The sequence below is a fragment of the Neomonachus schauinslandi genome, chromosome 8 (genome assembly GCF_002201575.2).
Source record: "Neomonachus schauinslandi chromosome 8, ASM220157v2, whole genome shotgun sequence".
Classification (NCBI taxonomy): Eukaryota; Metazoa; Chordata; class Mammalia; order Carnivora; family Phocidae; genus Neomonachus; species Neomonachus schauinslandi.
In genome coordinates, this window is record NC_058410.1 from 81365143 (window position 1) to 81385172 (window position 20030).

At 38.2% G+C, this 20030-nt stretch overlaps 1 protein-coding gene across 1 annotated transcript in view; it reads left to right on the forward strand.

Moving 5' to 3' along the window:
* Positions 1 to 20030, forward strand: part of FILIP1 (filamin A interacting protein 1) — a 168533-nt gene that overhangs the window by 103830 nt on the left and 44673 nt on the right. Inside the window, exons 3-4 of the mRNA XM_021693420.2 lie at positions 10812 to 10985; positions 18283 to 18461. Coding sequence (XP_021549095.1) covers positions 10812 to 10985; positions 18283 to 18461 — 353 coding nt within the window. The remainder of the gene's footprint in view (positions 1 to 10811; positions 10986 to 18282; positions 18462 to 20030) is intronic.

A 20030-nucleotide genomic window follows, 5' to 3' on the forward strand; every position in this document is an offset into this window, starting at 1 on the left:
GAAAGCTCAGCCAACACCGCTGTATGTGCCCCAAAGTCTTCCTCTTCTGTTTACATCAGCTGATGTCTACTTGGAGACTACTCAGACTGATGTCTACACTGAGAGCATGATGCAAGATATAGAGAGGACTGCTCCTTCCTACTTCCCCCACCCCCTTACTACTGAAGCATGGTATCTTGAATTCTAATTTACCAATTCCTCTCGGTTTTATTTAGGTCTTTTACGGCCATCCCTCACCCTGAGACTCAGGCGTGGATCGAGGGGGATGGGCTGGAGGGGAGTCTGAGTGACAGACACTGTGCTGCACTCAGACTCACCCTTCCCCTCTGACCCTGCTCTATTGTCCTTCAACCAACATGGTGCCCTTCCTCCCTTGGGATGAATTCTTTCCCAGGAAGAGCCTTAGTTCCTCATGCAAATAGCCCTATGGCAAGACCACCCTGCCAGTCAACCCTCCAGACAGGATTACATCACAAGATTTTGCTCAAGTTTGAAAAATAACTTCTAGAGACAATCTAATAAGGAGACACTCATAGAAAAAAGTAAGGAGGTGAACAAAATTTAACCTAATAAGCAGAATTGTACCAGAGATGTCTGTACAGAGATGTCTGGTACCACATCTAGTATAGATGCTTTCTCTGTCCTAGGTCTCATCTAGCTGGTTTTTGCTGAAGGGATTAAATTTATGGAGCTAGATAAACAACCACAGTGAGAAAGTAATCATCTAGTTGTGCCTTAGCAAAGGCTTCTCCCATCTTTAAGGGAATTCAACTTCTCAACTTGTTCACAGAAAGCTGGATGCTATCTGCTGGACCTGCTCATATATAGGGGTGAGGAGTTTAAAGGCTCTGCCCAAGGTCTTTATTAGCACAGAACAAAAAGCTTGTAGTCTTTTGGAATTTAAGAAATTATACACTGTAGCATCACAGCACTGCATGGGGGAACCTGTGACCTTATCTAATTTCTAATCCGGGACACAGCAGCTGTTGTACTATTAATATCCCGAAGTGTGTAAAAAGAAAAAAGAAGAAAACCACATAAGTAGTGAAAATGTGCTTAAATCCATGGATGACTCTGACATACAGCTAACTAATCATAAGGAAAATATGACTGAACTTTTATAATTTATTACGTGGAATTTTACTTTTTTCTCTAAAGTGGCAATCTCTAAATAAAGAATTGGGAATGGTTTTTCTTTTCTTATTCCAATTATTTTGGGGGCAAACAAGGTACTTTTAATTTTTTTAAAACTGTGGTAAAATATACACAAGGTAAAATTGACCATTTTAACCATTTTTAAGTACACAGTTCATTGGCATTAAATGTATACACCTTGTTATACACCATCACCATCCATTCCCCGAACTTTTTTCATCTTCCAAACCTGAAACTCTGTCCCCATTAAACAACTCTGTCTTCCCTTCCCCCCTCTGACCCTGATAAGCACCATTCGACTTTCTGTCTCTATGAATGTGACTATTCTAAATACCTCGTTTCAGTGGAATCATATATTTGTCCTTGTGTGACTGGCTTATTTCACTTTGCATAATGTCCTCAAGGTTCATCCATGTTGTAGCATGTGTCAGAATTTCCTTCCTTTTAAAGGTTGAATATTCTTTTTTTAAAAATATTTTATTTATTTGACAGAGAGAGAGAGAGCGAGAGCAGGAACACAAGCAGGGGGAGTGGGAGAGGGAGAAGCAGGCTTCCTGCCGAGCAGGGAGCCCGATGTGGGACTCGATCCCGGGACTCCGGGATCATGACCTGAGCCGAAGGCAGACGCTTAACGACTGAGCCACCCAGGCGCCCCTAAAGGTTGAATACTCTTGCATTGTGTGCATATACCACATTTTGTTTACCCATTCATCTGTCAATGGATACTTGGGTTGTATCTACCTTTTGGCTATTGCCAATAATGTTGCTATGAACATGAGTGTCCCTGTCTTCAATTCTTTTGGGTAGGTACTCAGAAATGGAATTGCTGGGTCATATGGTAATCTACTTTTAATTTTTTGAGGAACCACCATACTGTTTTCTATAGTGGCTAAAATATTTTACATTTTACATTTTCATCAGCAGGGCACAATGTTTTAAATTTTTCCACATCCTTGCCAATATTTGTTATTTCCTGTGTTTTAGATGATAGCCATCCCAGTGGGTATGAAGTCGTGTCTGACTGTAGTTTTGATTTACATTTCCCTAATGACTAGTAACACTGAGCATATTTTCAAGTGCTTGGTGGCCATTTGTATATCTTCTTTAGAGAGACGTCTATTTAAGTCCTTTGTCCAATTTTTAAATTTTATTTTTTTGTTGTTGAGTTGTAGGCATTCTTTGTATATTCTGGATATTAATCTCTTAATAGATAATCAGATATATTATTTGCAAATACTTTCTCCCATCCTGTGAGTTGCTTTTCACTCTGTTGATTGTGTTCTTTGATACTGAAGTTTTAAATTTTGATGCATTTCACTGAGCTATTTTTTTTGCTGTTGTCATGCTTTTGGTGTGTCACATGTAAGAAATCATTGTCAAATCCAATATCATGAAGTTTTCCCCTTATATTTTCTTCTAAAAGTTTGAGCTCTTCCATTTAGGTCTCTGATCATTTTGAATTGATTTTTATATATGGTGTAAGATAATGGTCCAACTTCATTCTTTTGCATACAAATATTCAGTTTTTCCAACATCATTTGTTGAAAAAACTGTCCTTCCTCCATTGAGTGGTATTGGCATTCTTATTGAAGATCATGTGACCATTTGTGAGGATTTATTTGTGTGCTCTCAATTCTATTCTACTGGTCTACATGTCTGTATTTATGCCAGTACCACAGTGTTTTGATTACTGTAGCTTCCTAGTAAGTTTTGAAATCAGAAAGTCTGGAACCTCCACTTTGCTCTTTTTCAATATTATTTTGACTCTTTGGTCCCTCTGCATTTTAGGATGGATTTTTCTATTTCTGCAAAAAACATCATTGGGATTTTATTTTTTAAAAATTCAAGCTATTATGTTGATAATAACAGCAAGTTTTAACATGAAAATAGCATCTGCTTTTAACATTTTAATGAAATATTTCTTTTGGATGATTTTCTGTCTGAAATGCTAGAAAGGAGTGATCTTTAATAAACATGGGTATAGAAACTTTTAGGCACTATTGACCATATATTTATGGAAAGAAATTTCTCCAGAGAAACCAAAAGACACATTTTTAGCCCCAGTGGCCCTTTAAACTAACCATGTTTGAATCCTCTCCTTGTATGTTGTTGTGTTACTAATCATGTTAACTTTGTGTTCTAAAATTCAGGAGAAAAAATGGATTTAATTTCTGTAGTAATAGCTAATATCATCATAATTACATAGCTTTTTTCTTTCAATATATTTATAGTATTTGTATTTACCTAACAAGAGTAAATAGTATAATTCAATTTGTATGAGATTTAAAGATAGTCCATTTCCTGTTGCAACATTCTGGTAAAAAGTACTGTTTTCCCTTATTCTGTTTACATATTTTCTTTTTGCAATAAACTTAAGAAGAACAAAGTGACTCCTAAATTATAGACAAAAATGTCAGATGAAAGAGTAGAAGTTCACAAAATGTAATTAATTGTTTAACTCTTTTAAACAAGGCTAAGTAGTTAAAGTTGTTCTGAGATTTTCAGTGCCAGTTTATGCCTTTCTGACTTCACATCATTTAATTTTACTTTTTTATTTGAACAAATATTTACTGAGTTCCTATCACATGAGCAAGCATTCTTTTAGTAGGTACTGTAGATACATCTTTGTCCTCAAAGCAGCTCACAGCCTAAGGAAGAAAGACAAGTAAACCAATAAATTACCTTATTTAAATAGAAACAGAACATTGAATGGGGTTGCCAAAATAGGAAAGCATTAACAGAATGGGCATGCGTTGGTCATCCAAGACCATCTTTTCTAGGGTTCCTTGGCTCACTGCAGCAACAGGACCATACTTAGGTAGTTAATGAAATAATACAAAGAAGCAAGAGTGTTTAGGAACTTTTAAATCCTAAATATTAAAGTAAATATTAAAATTGTATTAATTTTTGAAAAATTTTTAAATTACTTCCCACTCACCCCAAGTCTTCAACTAATTGTAGTGCTTCAGGAAGCTATAATTTCTTTAGCTTGATTTTACCCTGTCCTCCCAGAATCATATACATACCCATTTTAGAAGTGTGGAAAAATCTATGTCACATGTGCGTAAGAACTAAGCATTGTTTCCGACTCATTATGGGTTTTCCCAAAGATTGAAAAATCCCACAAGTTTAAAATATAGTTGAAATTGTCACCAGGCATAATCAATAATGGCATTTTGCCTTTAAAGAAAGCTAAGTTTTAGAAACACTGTCACTGAAATTCAGTACTTGAGTATAGTAAGCCTCCTATGGCTGCCAATAGCTAGATACAGGGACATTTTGGGATATCTAGTCTCCTGTCCACTCCTGTCCACCACTTTGTCCTAGGATGACCAACTCATCCCAATGTGCCTGGGACTGTTCTGATTTTCAAAAGTCTAGCTTTGTGGGGCCCATCTCCTTTAATCCTAGGCAAACTGGAATAATCAGTTATCCTCATTTCCCAGAACTGGCAAACACTTCCAATGGTTTCCAGGGACTCCCCTGGTTTAGGTTGCTGGTGTGAAGTGATCATGATTCCTTGGTGAAGAAGGATCATTGCAACTGATAACATAGCGAAAACATGAGAAACCACTGGGTCAAGCAAGTGCCTAAGAAGTAGACCACCCTGCCTAGAAGCTTGAGCTAACATAGCAGATGTTTTAAGTGGTTTTAGTGTTGAATTGGCCTATCTGTCCTAAAGCAGTGGTTTCTAAGTGCAGCTGTGCTTTAAAATCACCTGCAGAGGTATTTTATTTTATTCCACTATAATTGATGTACAGTGTTATATTAATTTCAGGTGTACAATATAGTGATTCAACCATTCTATACATTATTCAGTGCTTATCAAGATAAGTATACTCTTAATCCCCTTGACCTATTTTACCCACTCTCCCACTCCCCTCCCCGCTGGTGACTATCATCAGTTTGTTCTCTATAGTTAAGAGTCCGTTTTTCGTTTGTCTCTTTTTTCCCTTGTTCATTTGTTTTGTTTCTTAAATTCCACACGAGTGAAATCATACGGTATTTGTCTTTCTCTGACTGACTTATTTCGCTTAGCATTAGACTCTCTAGATCCATTCATATTGTTGCAAACGGCAAGATTTCATTCCTTTTATGGCTGAATAATATTCCATTGTGTGTGTGTGTATGTGTGTAGCATGCTTTTTTTTTTTTTTTTTTTAAAGTAGACTCCATGCCCAATATGGGGCTTGAACTCAGACCCTGAGATCAAGAATTGGGTGCTCTACCAACTGAGCCAGCCAGGTGCCCCTATATACCATACTTCTTTATCCATTCTTCCATTGATGGACACTTAGGCTGCTTCCATAGTTTGGCTATTGCAAATAATGCTGTAATAAACATAGGGATGCATATATCCTTTTGAATTAATGTTTTTATATTTTGGGGGTAAATACCCAGGAGTGTGATTAATAGATCATAGGGTAGTTCTGTTTTTAACTCTTTGAGGAAATTCCATACTGTTTTCCACAGTGGCTGCACAGTTTGCATTCCTACCCATAGTTCATGAGGGTTCGTTTTTCTCCACATCTTTGCCAACACTTGTTGTTCCTTGTGTTGTTGATTTTAGCCATTCTGACATGTATGAGGTGATATCTGACTGTAATTTTGATTTACATTTCCCTGATGATGAGTGATGTTGAATCTTTTTGTATGCCTACTGGCTATCCAGATTTCTTCTTTGGAGAAATGTCTGTTCATGTCTCCTGCCAATTTTTTAATTGGATTATTTGTGTTTTGGGTGTTGAGATGTATCAGTTCTTTGTATATCTTGGATACTAACCCTTTATTGGATTTATCATTTGCGAATATCTTCTCCCATTCAGTAGGTTGCCTCTTAGTTTTGTTGATTGTTTCCTTCACTGTGCAGAAGTTTTCATTATGATGTAGTCCTAATAGTTTATTTTTGCTCTTGTTTCCCTTGCCCCAGGAGACATATCTAGAAAGACGTTATTATGGCCAATGTCAGAGAAATGATTGCCTGTGCTCTCTTCTAGGATTTTTATGGTCTCAGGTCTCATGTTTATGTCTTTAATCCATTTTGAGTTTATTTTTGTGTATGGTATAAGAAAGTAGTCCAATCTCATTTTTTTGCATATACTTGTCCAGTTCTCCCAACATCATTTGTTGAAGAGACTGGCTTTTTCCCATTGCATATTCTTGCCTTCTTATTGTAGATTAATTGACCATATAAGTGGGGGTTTATTTCTGGGTTCTCAACTCTGTTCCATTGATCTATGTGTCCATTTTTGTGCCAGTACTATACTGTTTTGATTACTATAGCTTTGTAGTCTATCTTGAAATCTGGGATTGTGATACCTCCAGTTTTGTTCTTCTTTTTCAAGATTGCTTTGGCTATTCTGGGTCTTTTGTGGTTCCATATACATTTTAGAATTTTTTGTTCTAGTTTTGTGAAAAATGCTGTTGATATTTTGATAATGATTGAATTAAATCTGTAAATTTCTTTGGGTAGTATGGACATTTTAATAACATTTGTTTTACCAGTCCATGAGCATGGAATATCTTTCCATTTGTTTGGGTCATCTTCAATTTCTCCATCAATGTTTTATAGTTTTCAGAGTACAGGTCTTTCATTTCCTTGGTTACGTTTATTCCTAGGTCTTGTATTATTTTTGGTGCAATTATAAACGGGATTGTTTTCTTAATTTCTCTTTCTGCTACCTCATTATTACTATATAGAAATGCGACAAATTTCTGAATATTGATTTTGTATCCTGAATTCAATGTAATTGTTCTATCTGGTAGTTTTTTGATGGAGTCTTTAGGGTTTTCTATCTGTAGTATGTCATCTGCAAAGAGTGAAAGTTTTACTTCTTTACCAGTTTGAATGCCTTTTATTTAATTTCTTATCTGATTGCTGTGGCTAGGACTTCCAGTACTATGTTGAATAAAAGTAGTGAGAGTGTACATCCTTCTCTTGTTCTGATCTTAGGGGGAAAGCTCTCAATTTTTCCCCATTGAGTATGATTTTAGCTGTGGGTTTTGCAGAGATTTTAAATCACATGTCCTGGACTGCACCAACACACTTGTTGATTCAGAATTTGTATGTTTTTAACAGGGTAAATGACTTTCTACCACACAAACCTGACCATGTCACTGTCCTGCTGCTTAAAAATTCCAAGGCTTCTTGCTGTTCCATGAGAAAATGCAAACTCACTACCTGGCTTACAAGGCTTTTCATGAGTTGCCCATTATTTATCACTCCAGCCTCATGTTTTCCAGCCCATGCATCTACATCTGTTTGGCTTTTGCCTACAGTTTTTCCTTGGCCAAGAACACTCTTACCCTAGTTCCCCTCTTTCCCTGGCTCAGGTACTCATTGTGAGATTTTTGGGTCACTTCCTCTGTGAAGCCTTTTCCTTAGCTTATATTCAAGTCAAGTGTATTTTTAGATGGAATTCTTAGCCCCCTGTATCTCCTCCATCCTAAGACTTATCATGTCAATGCCTTTCAATTATTTGTTCATATCCTTCCAGGTTTAATCTCTGATGATGCAGTTATATCTCCAATACTGAACACAATGCATTGCCCAAAGTGAATGTGCACAAATATTTATTGAATGAATGATTGGATTTAACTCTTTTTTTTTTAACCATGCCACCTGTTTGTGGCTCTACCTGTTCTGCGTCTTATTCTGCCCCCCAGCCTGCTCCCCCCTGCCCCCCGCCAGTTCCCTGCTCTCCCAGCAAAGCCCAGAAACCTTCTGTTGACTTTTTAAGATTAATCACACACTCACCTGTTGGCCCTGGGCTTTGCAGAGTAGCTCTTTGCTGCCCCCATATGTTTTTAATCAGTTCCTTATGTAGCCAGTTGAGACAACCCCTTGCTCCATCTGGTGCAGTTACAGTTCTGCAGGGACATCTTTGTTCTTGGCTTCCATATGTCTCCCTTGGCACAAAGAGGAACTTATAGGATGGAAGAGAAGAATGTGACCCCCTCTGTGTCTGTTTTTATACCCTAATCTCATATTTATTCTCCTTCATCATCAGGACTAAATAAATTGAACAATTTTATTTAGTCCCTTCCTCCTCTGACCCCTTTCTCTCTCTTTTCTAGAGTCCTCTTCAAAGTATTCTCCCCTCTGGGTCCTTTTACATATATATAAATACATTGGTCTATTTAGCACCGCTGCAGCACCCTAAGAATTTAACTACTTGCTTCTGATGAAATTTCTGTGTGAAAACAGTAATGTTTAAGGACAGGAACCTTCTTACATCTTGTATTTCATTCTTTTATATAAAAATTAAGAAGTTTCGGGGCACCTGGGTGCCACAGTGGTTAAGATGCTTGGTTTTGGCTCAGGTCGTGATCTCAGAGTCCTGAGATGGAACCCACGGCGGGCTCTGTGTTCAGCATGGAGTCTGCTCAAGTTTCTCCCTCCTTCTCCCTCTGCCCCTCCCCCTGCACATACACTCTCTCTCTTCAATAAATAAATAAATCTTTAAAAAAAATTAAGAAGTTTCTTAAAATGGGGATGTAAAGTGGTTTTATCCCCAAAATGTAGGACCTTATTTACATACATTAAATCATATAAAATAGTTAAAAAATTTATTGTGATTACGGTCATTTCATTAACCCATGGATTAAACAGACACCATAATAATAATGATTGATTTACTATATTAAACTACTTTAAATAGTAGTGATTTATAGGCAACATTTGTATTCCTTCAGGATTATTATTATAGCAATTAAAAAGCTTTTAGTAAGCTCATGATGAATAGTGTGATTCTAAAAATATAATGCCCAGTGTTATACCACCATAGCCTCTTTTTCTTTGGTAATTAGTGTCTAGAGTAATTAAACTAAGAATGAAATGTGTGGTATATGTAGCATATCACAGTTAATACAACTCAAGCATAAGCACATTTTTAGGGAGAGAAGAAAAAAGTGTTTCATATTAGTTGGAACAAAAGAAACTATTATCTTCTAAGAGGATTAAGAAGATTTGGTCAAGAAGATAGATACCAACAATATTTACATGTTTTAAAACCACATAGCTTAAACTTTTGAACTGAAATAGCTACCTATTTACATTTCTAAAAGCTCCTTATTTATATTATTTGCTTGAAAACCAATAACCAATGACAGACCTTAGGCTCCTTCAGTACAGGGCCACCATTTACAGAATGGAGTTATACCTTGCACAAGAGGGTGCCTGGGAGATGGGATAGATAGGGGTTGAAATATAGCCCTTTCTTTTCTTGCTAGGTAAGCTGCACTCTGACTCAGGCTGTATCTCCCAGAGGAAGTAGACACCTTTTTCTAAACTGCACAAAGATACTGTACAGGATAGCCTGGTACTGTATCTATGCTTAAGTTCTTTCATTCTATGCGGAAACACATTGCTTTTCCATTAAATTATTTTCTGACTTTAACTTTCTTGCTAATTCCAAACTACTAGTTACTTCAAAATTAATATTTTCCAATTTTTGTCTTGAAATGAGCACATATAAATGTGGCAGAGACAACATGGGGAAAATCTGCAAATTCCAGTCTATTGACGTTTCCATAATAGTCTTTAGCCATCTGGAATTAGATTAATTTTGAGACTATGAAAAAGCAATAAAAGTGAGAAACCTCAAGAAAGAGAAACTTTATAATGCTCCTGTCTTGAGACTAACTAGTTAGCTCCTTTGTTTAGAATACCATGACAATGAGCCAGGTTTATAATTTCAAACCCATAGTTAGCGTAACACAGGGGAAAACTCTATTCTATTGCCATAGACTGCAACTCTTGCCCACCAGTTTGTTCTTTGGTATAAGTTGGCATGAGGTCCGGATACTTCATACCCATCACCATTACTGGAAAAAACAAGTGTATGACCAGATGGGAGTACATTTACCAAATGTCAGCTCCATCATAACTAGAAAATTCATCACTACTAACCAGTAGAAAATACATCCAGATGTATTTGCATTATGTGATGAGATCCATAGTCAATATGATATAAAACCTATAATCATGTGGTTTTCTCAAGAACTCAACAAAGTCCTGGAGTTTTGCTGAGAAACCAAAAGAACAACACTGACCCCACCAATTTGGCTCATGTGATTGGTAGTCTGGATGTTACAGGAGTTAAATTTCACCTTTGTTGTGAATGTCTTAGATCAAAAAGCCCAGTCCAGCACCATGTGAGTTCCCAACCATGTGTTTCTGTATAAAATGAATCACTTGATGGGAAACAGGAACTCACTAATAAAGGCTGCTTTTGTTGATTACACATAGAGTTATAACTAGAATGGGGAAACCAGATTTGAATACTTCTTTGAGAGCATAAATAGAAAACTAGAAAACTTTAAATTGTCCTTGACCTCATTTACAGTGAAATGGGGAAGTATCCCAGGTCCTCCTGACTCAAAAGCACTCAGAATCTTTTCTACTTAGATAAAGCAATTTTTATGTAGTTAATATTAGCACAAATCTGTTTTTTGCTTGCCTGCTTCCTAGCAACCTGAAGCAGAGTATCTGCTTGCCAATCTGCTTCTGATAAAAAATAAGAACAAAATACCCAGTGAATTTGCCAATAGTCCCGAAGAGATGGGGATGTGTTCAATAAGCTTTGTGTTGATTTTGTGAGTCTGGCATGTGATTTATGTTGTCAACCGTCTGACCTTGCCGCACTCTACCACAGGCCAGGGAGGATGTGATCCACATGCTGAAGACAGAGAAAACCAAGCCTGAGGTTCTGGAGGCTCATTATGGGTCTGCAGAGCCAGAAAAAGTGCTGCGAGTCCTGCACCGAGACGCCATCCTAGCCCAGGAGAAGTCTATAGGAGAAGATGTATATGAGAAACCGATTTCAGAGGTAAAAATATGACATCAACAAGTTCCCGTATATAAGGGTACCCCAGAGTGATGGCTTCACGTTTTCTATTTTACATGCTTTAACATTTTCTTTCAAAGGCAAAATTTTTATGATACACTAGTATAGAATTAAAGTGTAATTAAATAAATTATATGAATTTACAATGTAATATGAATTACATGACTTATAGTGGATGCATTGCAATGATAAGAATTTTAGAAGCATTTCCTTAAATATACTTAAAGCCTGAAACATATTTCTCATGTGATTACGCTAATTACATGCTCTTGCAGTCTGTTATTCTTTTATTTCTCTAGGAGATGATGTGTGTAAAAATTTGAAGTGCTCATCAGTTTTGGCATTGAGTTGTCAGGATCATTATTAAATTGGTAACCTAAAATTAAATTGATTATTGATATTGTATTGATGGACATTTATTTTATTATTGATATTTACAAAGGGACTGTATTTTAGTATCTCACAGACTCTGTCATAGTTAAAATGGTCTCACGTGAGTAGCTAAAATGCAATGGTTGAGGCAAAATCCCAATGAAATGCTTAGGACAATTCTTTAAGATGAAATCTAATAGGGCTATATTTAATCATTTTTATATAAGATTGTGTTAGGAACTATTTACTATTGTTATTAATTTCCCATGATACTACATGTTAAAAGTATTCTCATGTTGTAGTAGAAGTTTGAGGCTAAATTAGGGAAATAGTTGCTAGATCTAGCCATACTGACTTGAGAATTCATGTAAAAAAAATGCAGAGATATGAAATTAGCATCATAAATGAAGAAAAAGAACACAGAAATTAAAAGTGAAGCAATCTATTATAATATAAAAGATAATAATATAATATAAAAGATAATATCTTATGTCAAGCCTTTGTAGAAGCTCAGTTTGACAGATCTCAGATAAGATCTGCTTGAGACATTATTGACAGCAGACTGATGATCCCGTAATTACCCTAATTTCTGCAGCAAGGATAAGCTGGAGCTCGTTTTAATCTTTGCCTAAAATGTTAAGAAATGATTTATGATGGGATGCAGTCAAATGACGGGATCCACTTCCATGTCTGAGAGCCACGGTTACCAGCTGCATATGGCTTTGGGCAGGTCACTTCAGCTCTCTAAGCTTATTTCCTTCTCTGTCAGGTGGGAGTAACAACAGTGTGTATCTCCTAGAGTTGTTGTAAAGATTAAATGAAGCAATGTCTGTAAAGCTCTTAACATAGTGTCTGGTACATACTGAGTACTCAACAAATACTATCCATTAGCATTTGCTGGGATTTGAGCAGTGATATTCGCTCACACCTATAATTAGTTCCAAACTTGGAGGGGTTTGAGGCGTGAAAGACATAATGAGGTCAAAATATTCATTAAATATTCTTACAATAACCCCCTGGATTGGAGAACTCAGTTTGGATATCATTTAAGTTTCCTAATTCTTTTCTCCCAAGTTAGAGCTTGGGATAACACCTCAAAGGAGAGGTAGGTCTGAAAGCACACACACTTACCCAAAAGCACTGCCTCTAACCCAGTGAGTTCTATGGAAAGTACACAAAGAAGGAGTTTCTGACCTACCTTCAGAAAGTAGGCCTAACCCAAGGGTTCCTATCTTGTGGGCAGAGGAGCAGAGCAGAGCAGAAAACACCCACCCTGTGGGTGGCCCTTTTAGAACTGGCTTAGCTGGACAAGCTTTTTGGTTTCTTTCTCTCCTCAACTCACAATCTGAAGAGTTATTCCTCACTTGGGGAGGAGTGAGTGAGGAGGTAGAGAGAAAGACAGAGGCTACTTTTCCCAATTCTGACAAAATGGTAAGGTCCCGCTTTGTGGGAAAAATAGAATGCTAGAAGGAGAAAAGATTTATCTTCTACCATCTACAAATTTGGGGTCTCCTAACCTTTCGGATTTAACAATCAAGTTGTTGTTACCCAGGAGCAGGAGTCCTTCTTCCAACTTCATGAGGGACGATCCCAATACAATCACTGTTCCATTAGCCTCCTGGGACCATGAGCAGATAGTCTAGCTCTTATTCTTAGAAGCCATGCTGCATCTCAAGCCCCAAAATCACTGCTCATTTTAATTTCCGTACCAAATTAGGCCCAGCTAGGTTATCCAATAGAACTCACCAGAGGTTAAGCAATGAACCCCATGTGGTGGACCCCCTCTGCCTTGCCAAATATCTGGGGAGAAATTAAGCAGCAAATATTAAATCCCCCTGAGCTTCTTTGTGAATTAAAATCCAGGATATGAAAGTTCATAATTCTTAAGTAAAATTCCAAAGAAATCAAGGTTTCAGTGTCTTTCCTTCCCAAATTCTTATTCTGCTTAGCCTTAGCCAGAAGGATCTTAATCTTAAGCATTTTCAAAGTTTAACTAATATATCCTAAAGTCCCCCTATTCCCCTTTTATTGAAGAGTCTAAAGAATTATTAGAACACATGAAAGTATCATAATACCAACCTTACATGCATAAGTATTAAAAATACAAGAAAATCCTCAGTTCCATAGTCAGTTTATCTCAAGCAAAATGACTCAGCATAATGCAGGCCCATGTTACTCTTAGCAAGACCAAAGTAGAGACTTAGGCAATGTCTAAGGGAAGGAAGGCAGGTAGAGAAAATCCTTTAACTACAACAGGATTCCAGTCAGTCTGGGGCAGTTACCTTCTGTGTTCTGTATTATATGGTCTCCCTCAGTGATAGAAGTAAAATCAAGGAGTTATGAGCCTGCCAAGAGGATCCTTTGTATAAGACAAATCTTATCTACGTTTATGTCCTTGGGTTGGATAATCCTCACTGACAGATCTTTTCTCATCTCACTATATCCATGTTTGAACTGTTTATGTTACTGTCCTGCCTGAATTCCCTGATGTTTGACTCATCTTTCCTTCAAACTCTACATCTCCAAGATTCTCGAGCGTGTTCACTCAGGGCCCATCTGTTTTAGCTGACACCCTGAAACTCACCAAATAATGCTTCAAATGTTCTACCTTAATCTTCTCAGAATTTAATTCTTAAATCTGTCTATATTTTATGTATCCACTTCGAATAGCTGTTGCAGTCTTCAAGAGAATGACTCCCAACTGATCTCATGGAGAACTATCAGCAGTTTTACAGCACATTCCTCAGACATTTTCTGGATTCCAACACTTTTTGTGGGGGGACTCACATTGCTCTGTTCTCTGTGCTCACCTATCTCTACCTCCTCTTGTCACTCATTTTGATTCAAATAATGACTAAAATATCTCCCTTCTTTATAGCCCTATCTTTTATAGCACTTAGATCCATTTCTCTCTTGTGTATTCCAGTTTGGTCTTTAAGTCTTTTTTTTCCTCTTTAGTAGACTTAGATTTAGATTTAGATTCAGTAGATCTGTCTCTTCCCAAATCCCTTAATACTTCTCCAGTTAGCCTTCTGCTGATAACAGCTAAAAGCACTTCCTCAACCATGATTCTTTTGTCTAAAACATGCTGAAATTTCTCTCCATCTCAAGTCCTTAAGCCTCTTCTCCATCAACTTGATTTAGTAGAATAAGACTTCCAGGTATACTCTCCTTTTGGCCTTCAGTGTTATGATGATTTCATTTCAGTTTCCTTCCACCTCTGTCCAAGTGGGAGCTGTATTTCTAAAGTAACAGGTTCCCATTTCACTTTCGCTATTCATTAATAAAAGCAACTATTCCTCTATGGTTGAGCCACAGTTTGGATCCTGAAAATCAAAAGTCATGGACACAGTGTACATGATTAATGAATCAACAGAGCCCATAGTTATGGGAGGTGGTCTTCAGAGCCTCTAGACAAGCCACATAGATCCAAGAGAGAGCTTAGCCCACCTAAGTTCTCTCCTGGGAGCTCTGTGTAGTTCCAAACAAAATAATAAGAAACAGGGTCTCATACAGCTGATCTCTTGCTATGTAGGTTGGTTCTTACATCTAGAATTTAAAATTGAAAGCTAGATCCTCACACATGAATGCTTTATTGCTAAAAAGGAATTTGCTACCTCTGCAATTTAAAGGCTGGGCCTGCAATTCTGTGTGAAAAACAGTGTGCACACCAGCGTCTTGGCACCCTTTCAGTGTGTTACAAGACAAAAAGATGTCTTCCTGATTATGTAATCAGTGTTGGGGTCAAGCTATGCTAGTGTAGGTGAGGGGAACATAGCCCACTGAGACCCCAGCAACTGCTCCAGTGGGCTAGCCCCAGGACTGTAGCTGCTGAGAACAATCAATCTCAAAGACCCATGTGGACAGGACATATTAAAGCTAATGTCTACCTTCTACCTAGGCTGACTCAGAACACGTCATATCAACATAAGCTGTTTTTCTCCACATGCCCTCACAATGTCTATTTTTCTGAATATCTTAGCTATTCAGTTAATAATGTCCCCATCTTCCCCTCCAGAGTTCCTTGAAGGGATTGAGAGTAACTGCAGGAGTTGGATAGATGAGTTAAAGCATTTTGTTTTATTATTGGTCTGAATAGACAAATGAATACCACCAGACTTTCTATTGCTTTCCCTCCTAGACTTTGGAGAAACCACTTGAAGGAGAGTTTGGGCCTTCAGAGCACAGTGTACCATTTTATGGCAGGCAGAGTCAAAAAATAAGAAATGAAAAGGCTGAGCTGCTTATGCCTAGTTCCCTAACCCAAATATAACTTTCTTTTTTCTTTTTTCAATTTTTTTATTATGTTATGTTAATCACCATACAGTACATCATTAGTTTTTGATGTAGTGTTCCATGATTCATTGTTTGCATATAACACCCAGTGCTCCATTCAGAATGTGCCCTCCTTAATACCCAACACCAGGCTAACCCATCCCCCCACCCCCCTCCCCTCTAGAACCTTCAGTTTGTTTTTCAGAGTCCATAATCTCTCATGGTTCGTCTCCCCCTCCGATTTCCCCCCCTTCATTCTTCCCCTCCTGCTATCTTCTTCTTTTTTTTTAACATATAATGTATTATTTATTTCTTTTTCCTTTCCCTTATGTTCATCTGTTTTGCTTCTTAAATTCCACATGAGTGAAATCATATGGTATTTGTCTTTCTCTGACTTATTTCGCTTAACAGTATACTCTCTAGTTCCATCCATGTTGTTGCAAATGGCAAGATTTCATTCTTTTTGGTGGCTGAGTAATATTCCATTATATATATATTTATGTATATATATATATATATCACATCTTCTTTATCCATTCATTAGTCGATGGACACTTGGGTTCTTTCCATAGTTTGGCTATTGTTGATAATGCTGCTATAAACCATAGGGGTGCATGTGCCCCTTTGAATCAGTATTTTTTGTGTCCTTTGGGTAAATACCTAGTAGTGCAATTGCTGGGTTACAACTTTCAAATAAGTCACCCCTCCTTCCCTAAGGGAAGGTATGAAGAAATAGGCAGAAGCTGCTTTCCAAGTACTTTCAAAAGAAATGTGGGTCCTATTTCATGATAAAGTAGAAAGGATCAAAAGAGGGAAAGAGTTGCTCTTTCTACATTGATGATGGTGATGATGATACTTTAAAAATGCTTGACAAATTCTATAATATATAATGAAAATCACATAGTAAAAAGATGGAAGAGTTCCTGGGGAGAATAGTTTGTAATAGGGATATTCCAATAAAGGAAATGTCTTGTGGAAGCTGTCCTTTTAAGACTACAGAAATTTACCAGGAGACATAAAAGTACAATTTGCCAATCCCTAATGGTATCAAATATTATTTGCCACCAGTTAACCTGGGCTTCTCTACCAGTCTGTCTAGTCACAGGCTCTTACACAAAGGGATGGAGATCTGGTCGGAAACACTAAGGATTATGCAGGCAGTATCTCTTTTATTTGGGGGCCCAGAAATGATCCCCACAATGAAGATCTCACACAACTGTAGAGGTAACCTCAGATCCTCCATATGACTGAGGGACAAACATGGAGAACCCAGTGGAAGAACTCTGATGCTGATGCCGCATGGAATTACCCCCATTAAGTTTTAGGGGGTAGGTTGTAGATTGAGAATGGATTTTAAATATGTTTCAACTAAAGCCGTGGTTCTCAGTTTGGGGTGGGTGGTGGTGGAAGTGTTTTGCCCTCCGAGGGACATTTGGCAACTTCTGAGGATAGGTTTGTCACAGTCAGAAGTAGTACTACTGGCACCTAGGGGGCAGAGACCAAGGATGCTGCCACATATCCTTTGCACATGCTGCCACACACCCAGTGCACATCCAGGATGCTGCCACACATCCTCCAGTGCACAAAACAGCTGCCCAAAATAAAGGATGATTTGGCCAAAAATGTCAGTAGTACTGAAGTTGAGAAACCCTGTACTAGAGTTTGAAGAGGAGACTAGGATAGGGAACTATTAATATTGCAAGATTTGGTCCAATTGAACAAACATTTACTGAACACTTACTTTGTCCCAGGCACTGTGTTAGGTAGTAGGAACTAAAAACTTCATCAAGGCTCCCTTTAAAGATCTTCTAGCCTGGCAGACAAACAGGCACAAAAAGCCCTGTAATTGGGGCACCTGGGTGGCTCAGTCCGTTAAGCATCCTACTCTTGATTTCGGCTCAGGTCATGCTCTCAGGGTCGTGGGATCCAGCCCTGCGACAGTCTTCACACTCAACAGCGAGTCTGCATGAGATTCTCTCCTTCTCCCTCTGCCCCTCCCGCCACCCATGCGCACGCTTTCTCTCGCTCCCCCTCTCTCAAATAAATAAATAAATTCTTTTTTGTAAAGGTCCTGTAATAATATTTGACAGCATCTCTTTTAGTCTGAGACATGTGCTCTCTATAAGTCCTGAAATCCTCCCTATATTTAGCATATTTTGAAGAGAGAGGACTGTGGATCCTTCCCATACTTTTCCTAGAAGTGCATGTAATGGCAAGTCTTAAAAAAGATTGTGATGATGATAATGACTTCCCAGGGGAGAAGTTTGGTGCAGGTACCATGCTGAGCTCTTCATTTTTCTGAGACTGGGAGAACCGTTACCCTCTTTCTTGCTAAGTATAAGGTTTTGTGCCATCTCACGGAAATAGCGAAAGAGTTTGTTCTCTGAAAAGTTGAGGAACCATACATCTGCTCGCAGCAGAAGGTCCAGGAGGCCAGAAGTTACTGCAGCCTTTCACGGCTAGTTTGGAGAACCAGTTGGCCTAGACAAAATGATGGAATAGGGAAAATGGCAGAGGACACCAGACTCAATGTTCTCTCCTTCAGATAATAAATCGGTAGACCAATACAATATTTTGAGTCCTATGCAAATCAAATGAAATAGTAAGCTCTTTCCCATGTTGGTTTACGCAGCTGGACAGACTTGAGGAAAAACAGAAGGAGACGTACCGGCGCATGCTAGAGCAGTTGCTGCTGGCAGAGAAGTGTCACCGGCGCACGGTGTACGAGTTAGAGAGCGAGAAGCACAAACACACTGACTACATGAACAAGAGCGACGACTTCACCAACCTGCTGGAGCAGGAGCGGGAGAGGTAATGTGCACGCGTGCCCCCAGTTGCAGGGAGATCCCTGCCGTCCTTTAGTCTCTGTCCCTCTGGTCCGGGAGCCGACTTCAGCCCGGTGACACCACAGACGGGTGCCCAGGTTCTGACTTCAAGTTCCAAGTGGTTTGTGACCTGAATGGCTTGTAGAAAATGAGACAATCATCCATGTGAATAGGTTTGGGGGTGCATGGGGTGGGACACCTGATTCCCTCTAGGACGTTGAAAGCCATAAAGCCATATAGGTGGAAACAAACCTGGGGAGCTAATATATGATCAATGAAGCACCTACATTCGAAAAGCCTCTCTACTAGTTTCCTTCTATGGAAAATAATCTACTTTCACTTCCTGAATAAGTGGTTGAAAAATTTGTAAGCTTAACCATTTAAAATGAATCCTGTTCATTCCTAATACCACAACAGAAAATCTTAATATTTGGTTGTGTATAAATTACTTAATGACTAGAACTACCTGCTTTCTAAGGGTTGCATAACTCTTAAAACTCAGTGTAAAAAAACAATAACAAAAACAACCCCAAATAAAACCTCCGCATGTTGAGCATTGATATCTGTCCTGGCAGGTAGTTCTTTCAGACCCCGGGATCACCACGTTTGAAGTCGAGACTCCAACTTGAAAAGTTTTGTAATGAACTCTTCTATACTCTCCAGTTTTGCTCAGCATCTCCTTTTTAGCTTATTCTCTCCCTTTTCTTTCCTCCGCTGAATGGTTATGTCTGTGAATTCCACAATCTTTGAAACCGGTGACATCTAATCCTGATGCTTTGAGTTACCAAGCGTGTCTGCTTCTGTGTTTAGGACTTGCAAATTAAGAGCCACTTGGAGACAGCTTTCCTAATCCCAGCTTTATCATATATTTAGTTACGAGAAAGAGAGATGGTTTTCCCAGATTAGTTTGCTTATAAGAAAAAGCTGTCACAGTAAGAGTAAATAAACGCATGAAGCAACACAGGTTTTTGTTAAATGTTTAAAAAATTATTGGTAATTTTTACTTATTGTTGGACTTGGCACATCCCTTGGGGAAGGAGAAATGGAAAAGAGAACAAAATTTTCTTTGCTGGAGCGTAATATATGATACTCTCCATTCCTTTAAGCCTGTCTTCTGCTCCTGTAAGCTAAGGTTTATCAGCTTCGTGTTTGAACAAACAGATGGCCTAATTTGACATTTTTGGGGTAACCAAGCTCTGAGAATAAACTCTACTCCCTCAGTCTCTGTGAACTTTCCAACCTCAAGCATGGATCTTGCAAACAAGGTTTTAATGACAGTGTAAATTATGCATGTCTACAATAGCCCTCTGGGTAGGGGTTCTGTGTTGGAATGTGGTCAGGTGAAAGAGTAGGAGCTTGTTTGATAGTGACTTCTTAAAAGATCTGAAATCAAATAATTTTAAAGAACACCTGTGTGAATTGTTTTCCGGTCACGTTGTAAATGATTTGATTTAGAACCAGACACACCTGACTTTTCTACAGTTTCCCCCGTAAGCTGAATGCTTGAGGTGGCACCAATTCACTTACAGGGTTGTTGGTTTATTTATTTTTATTT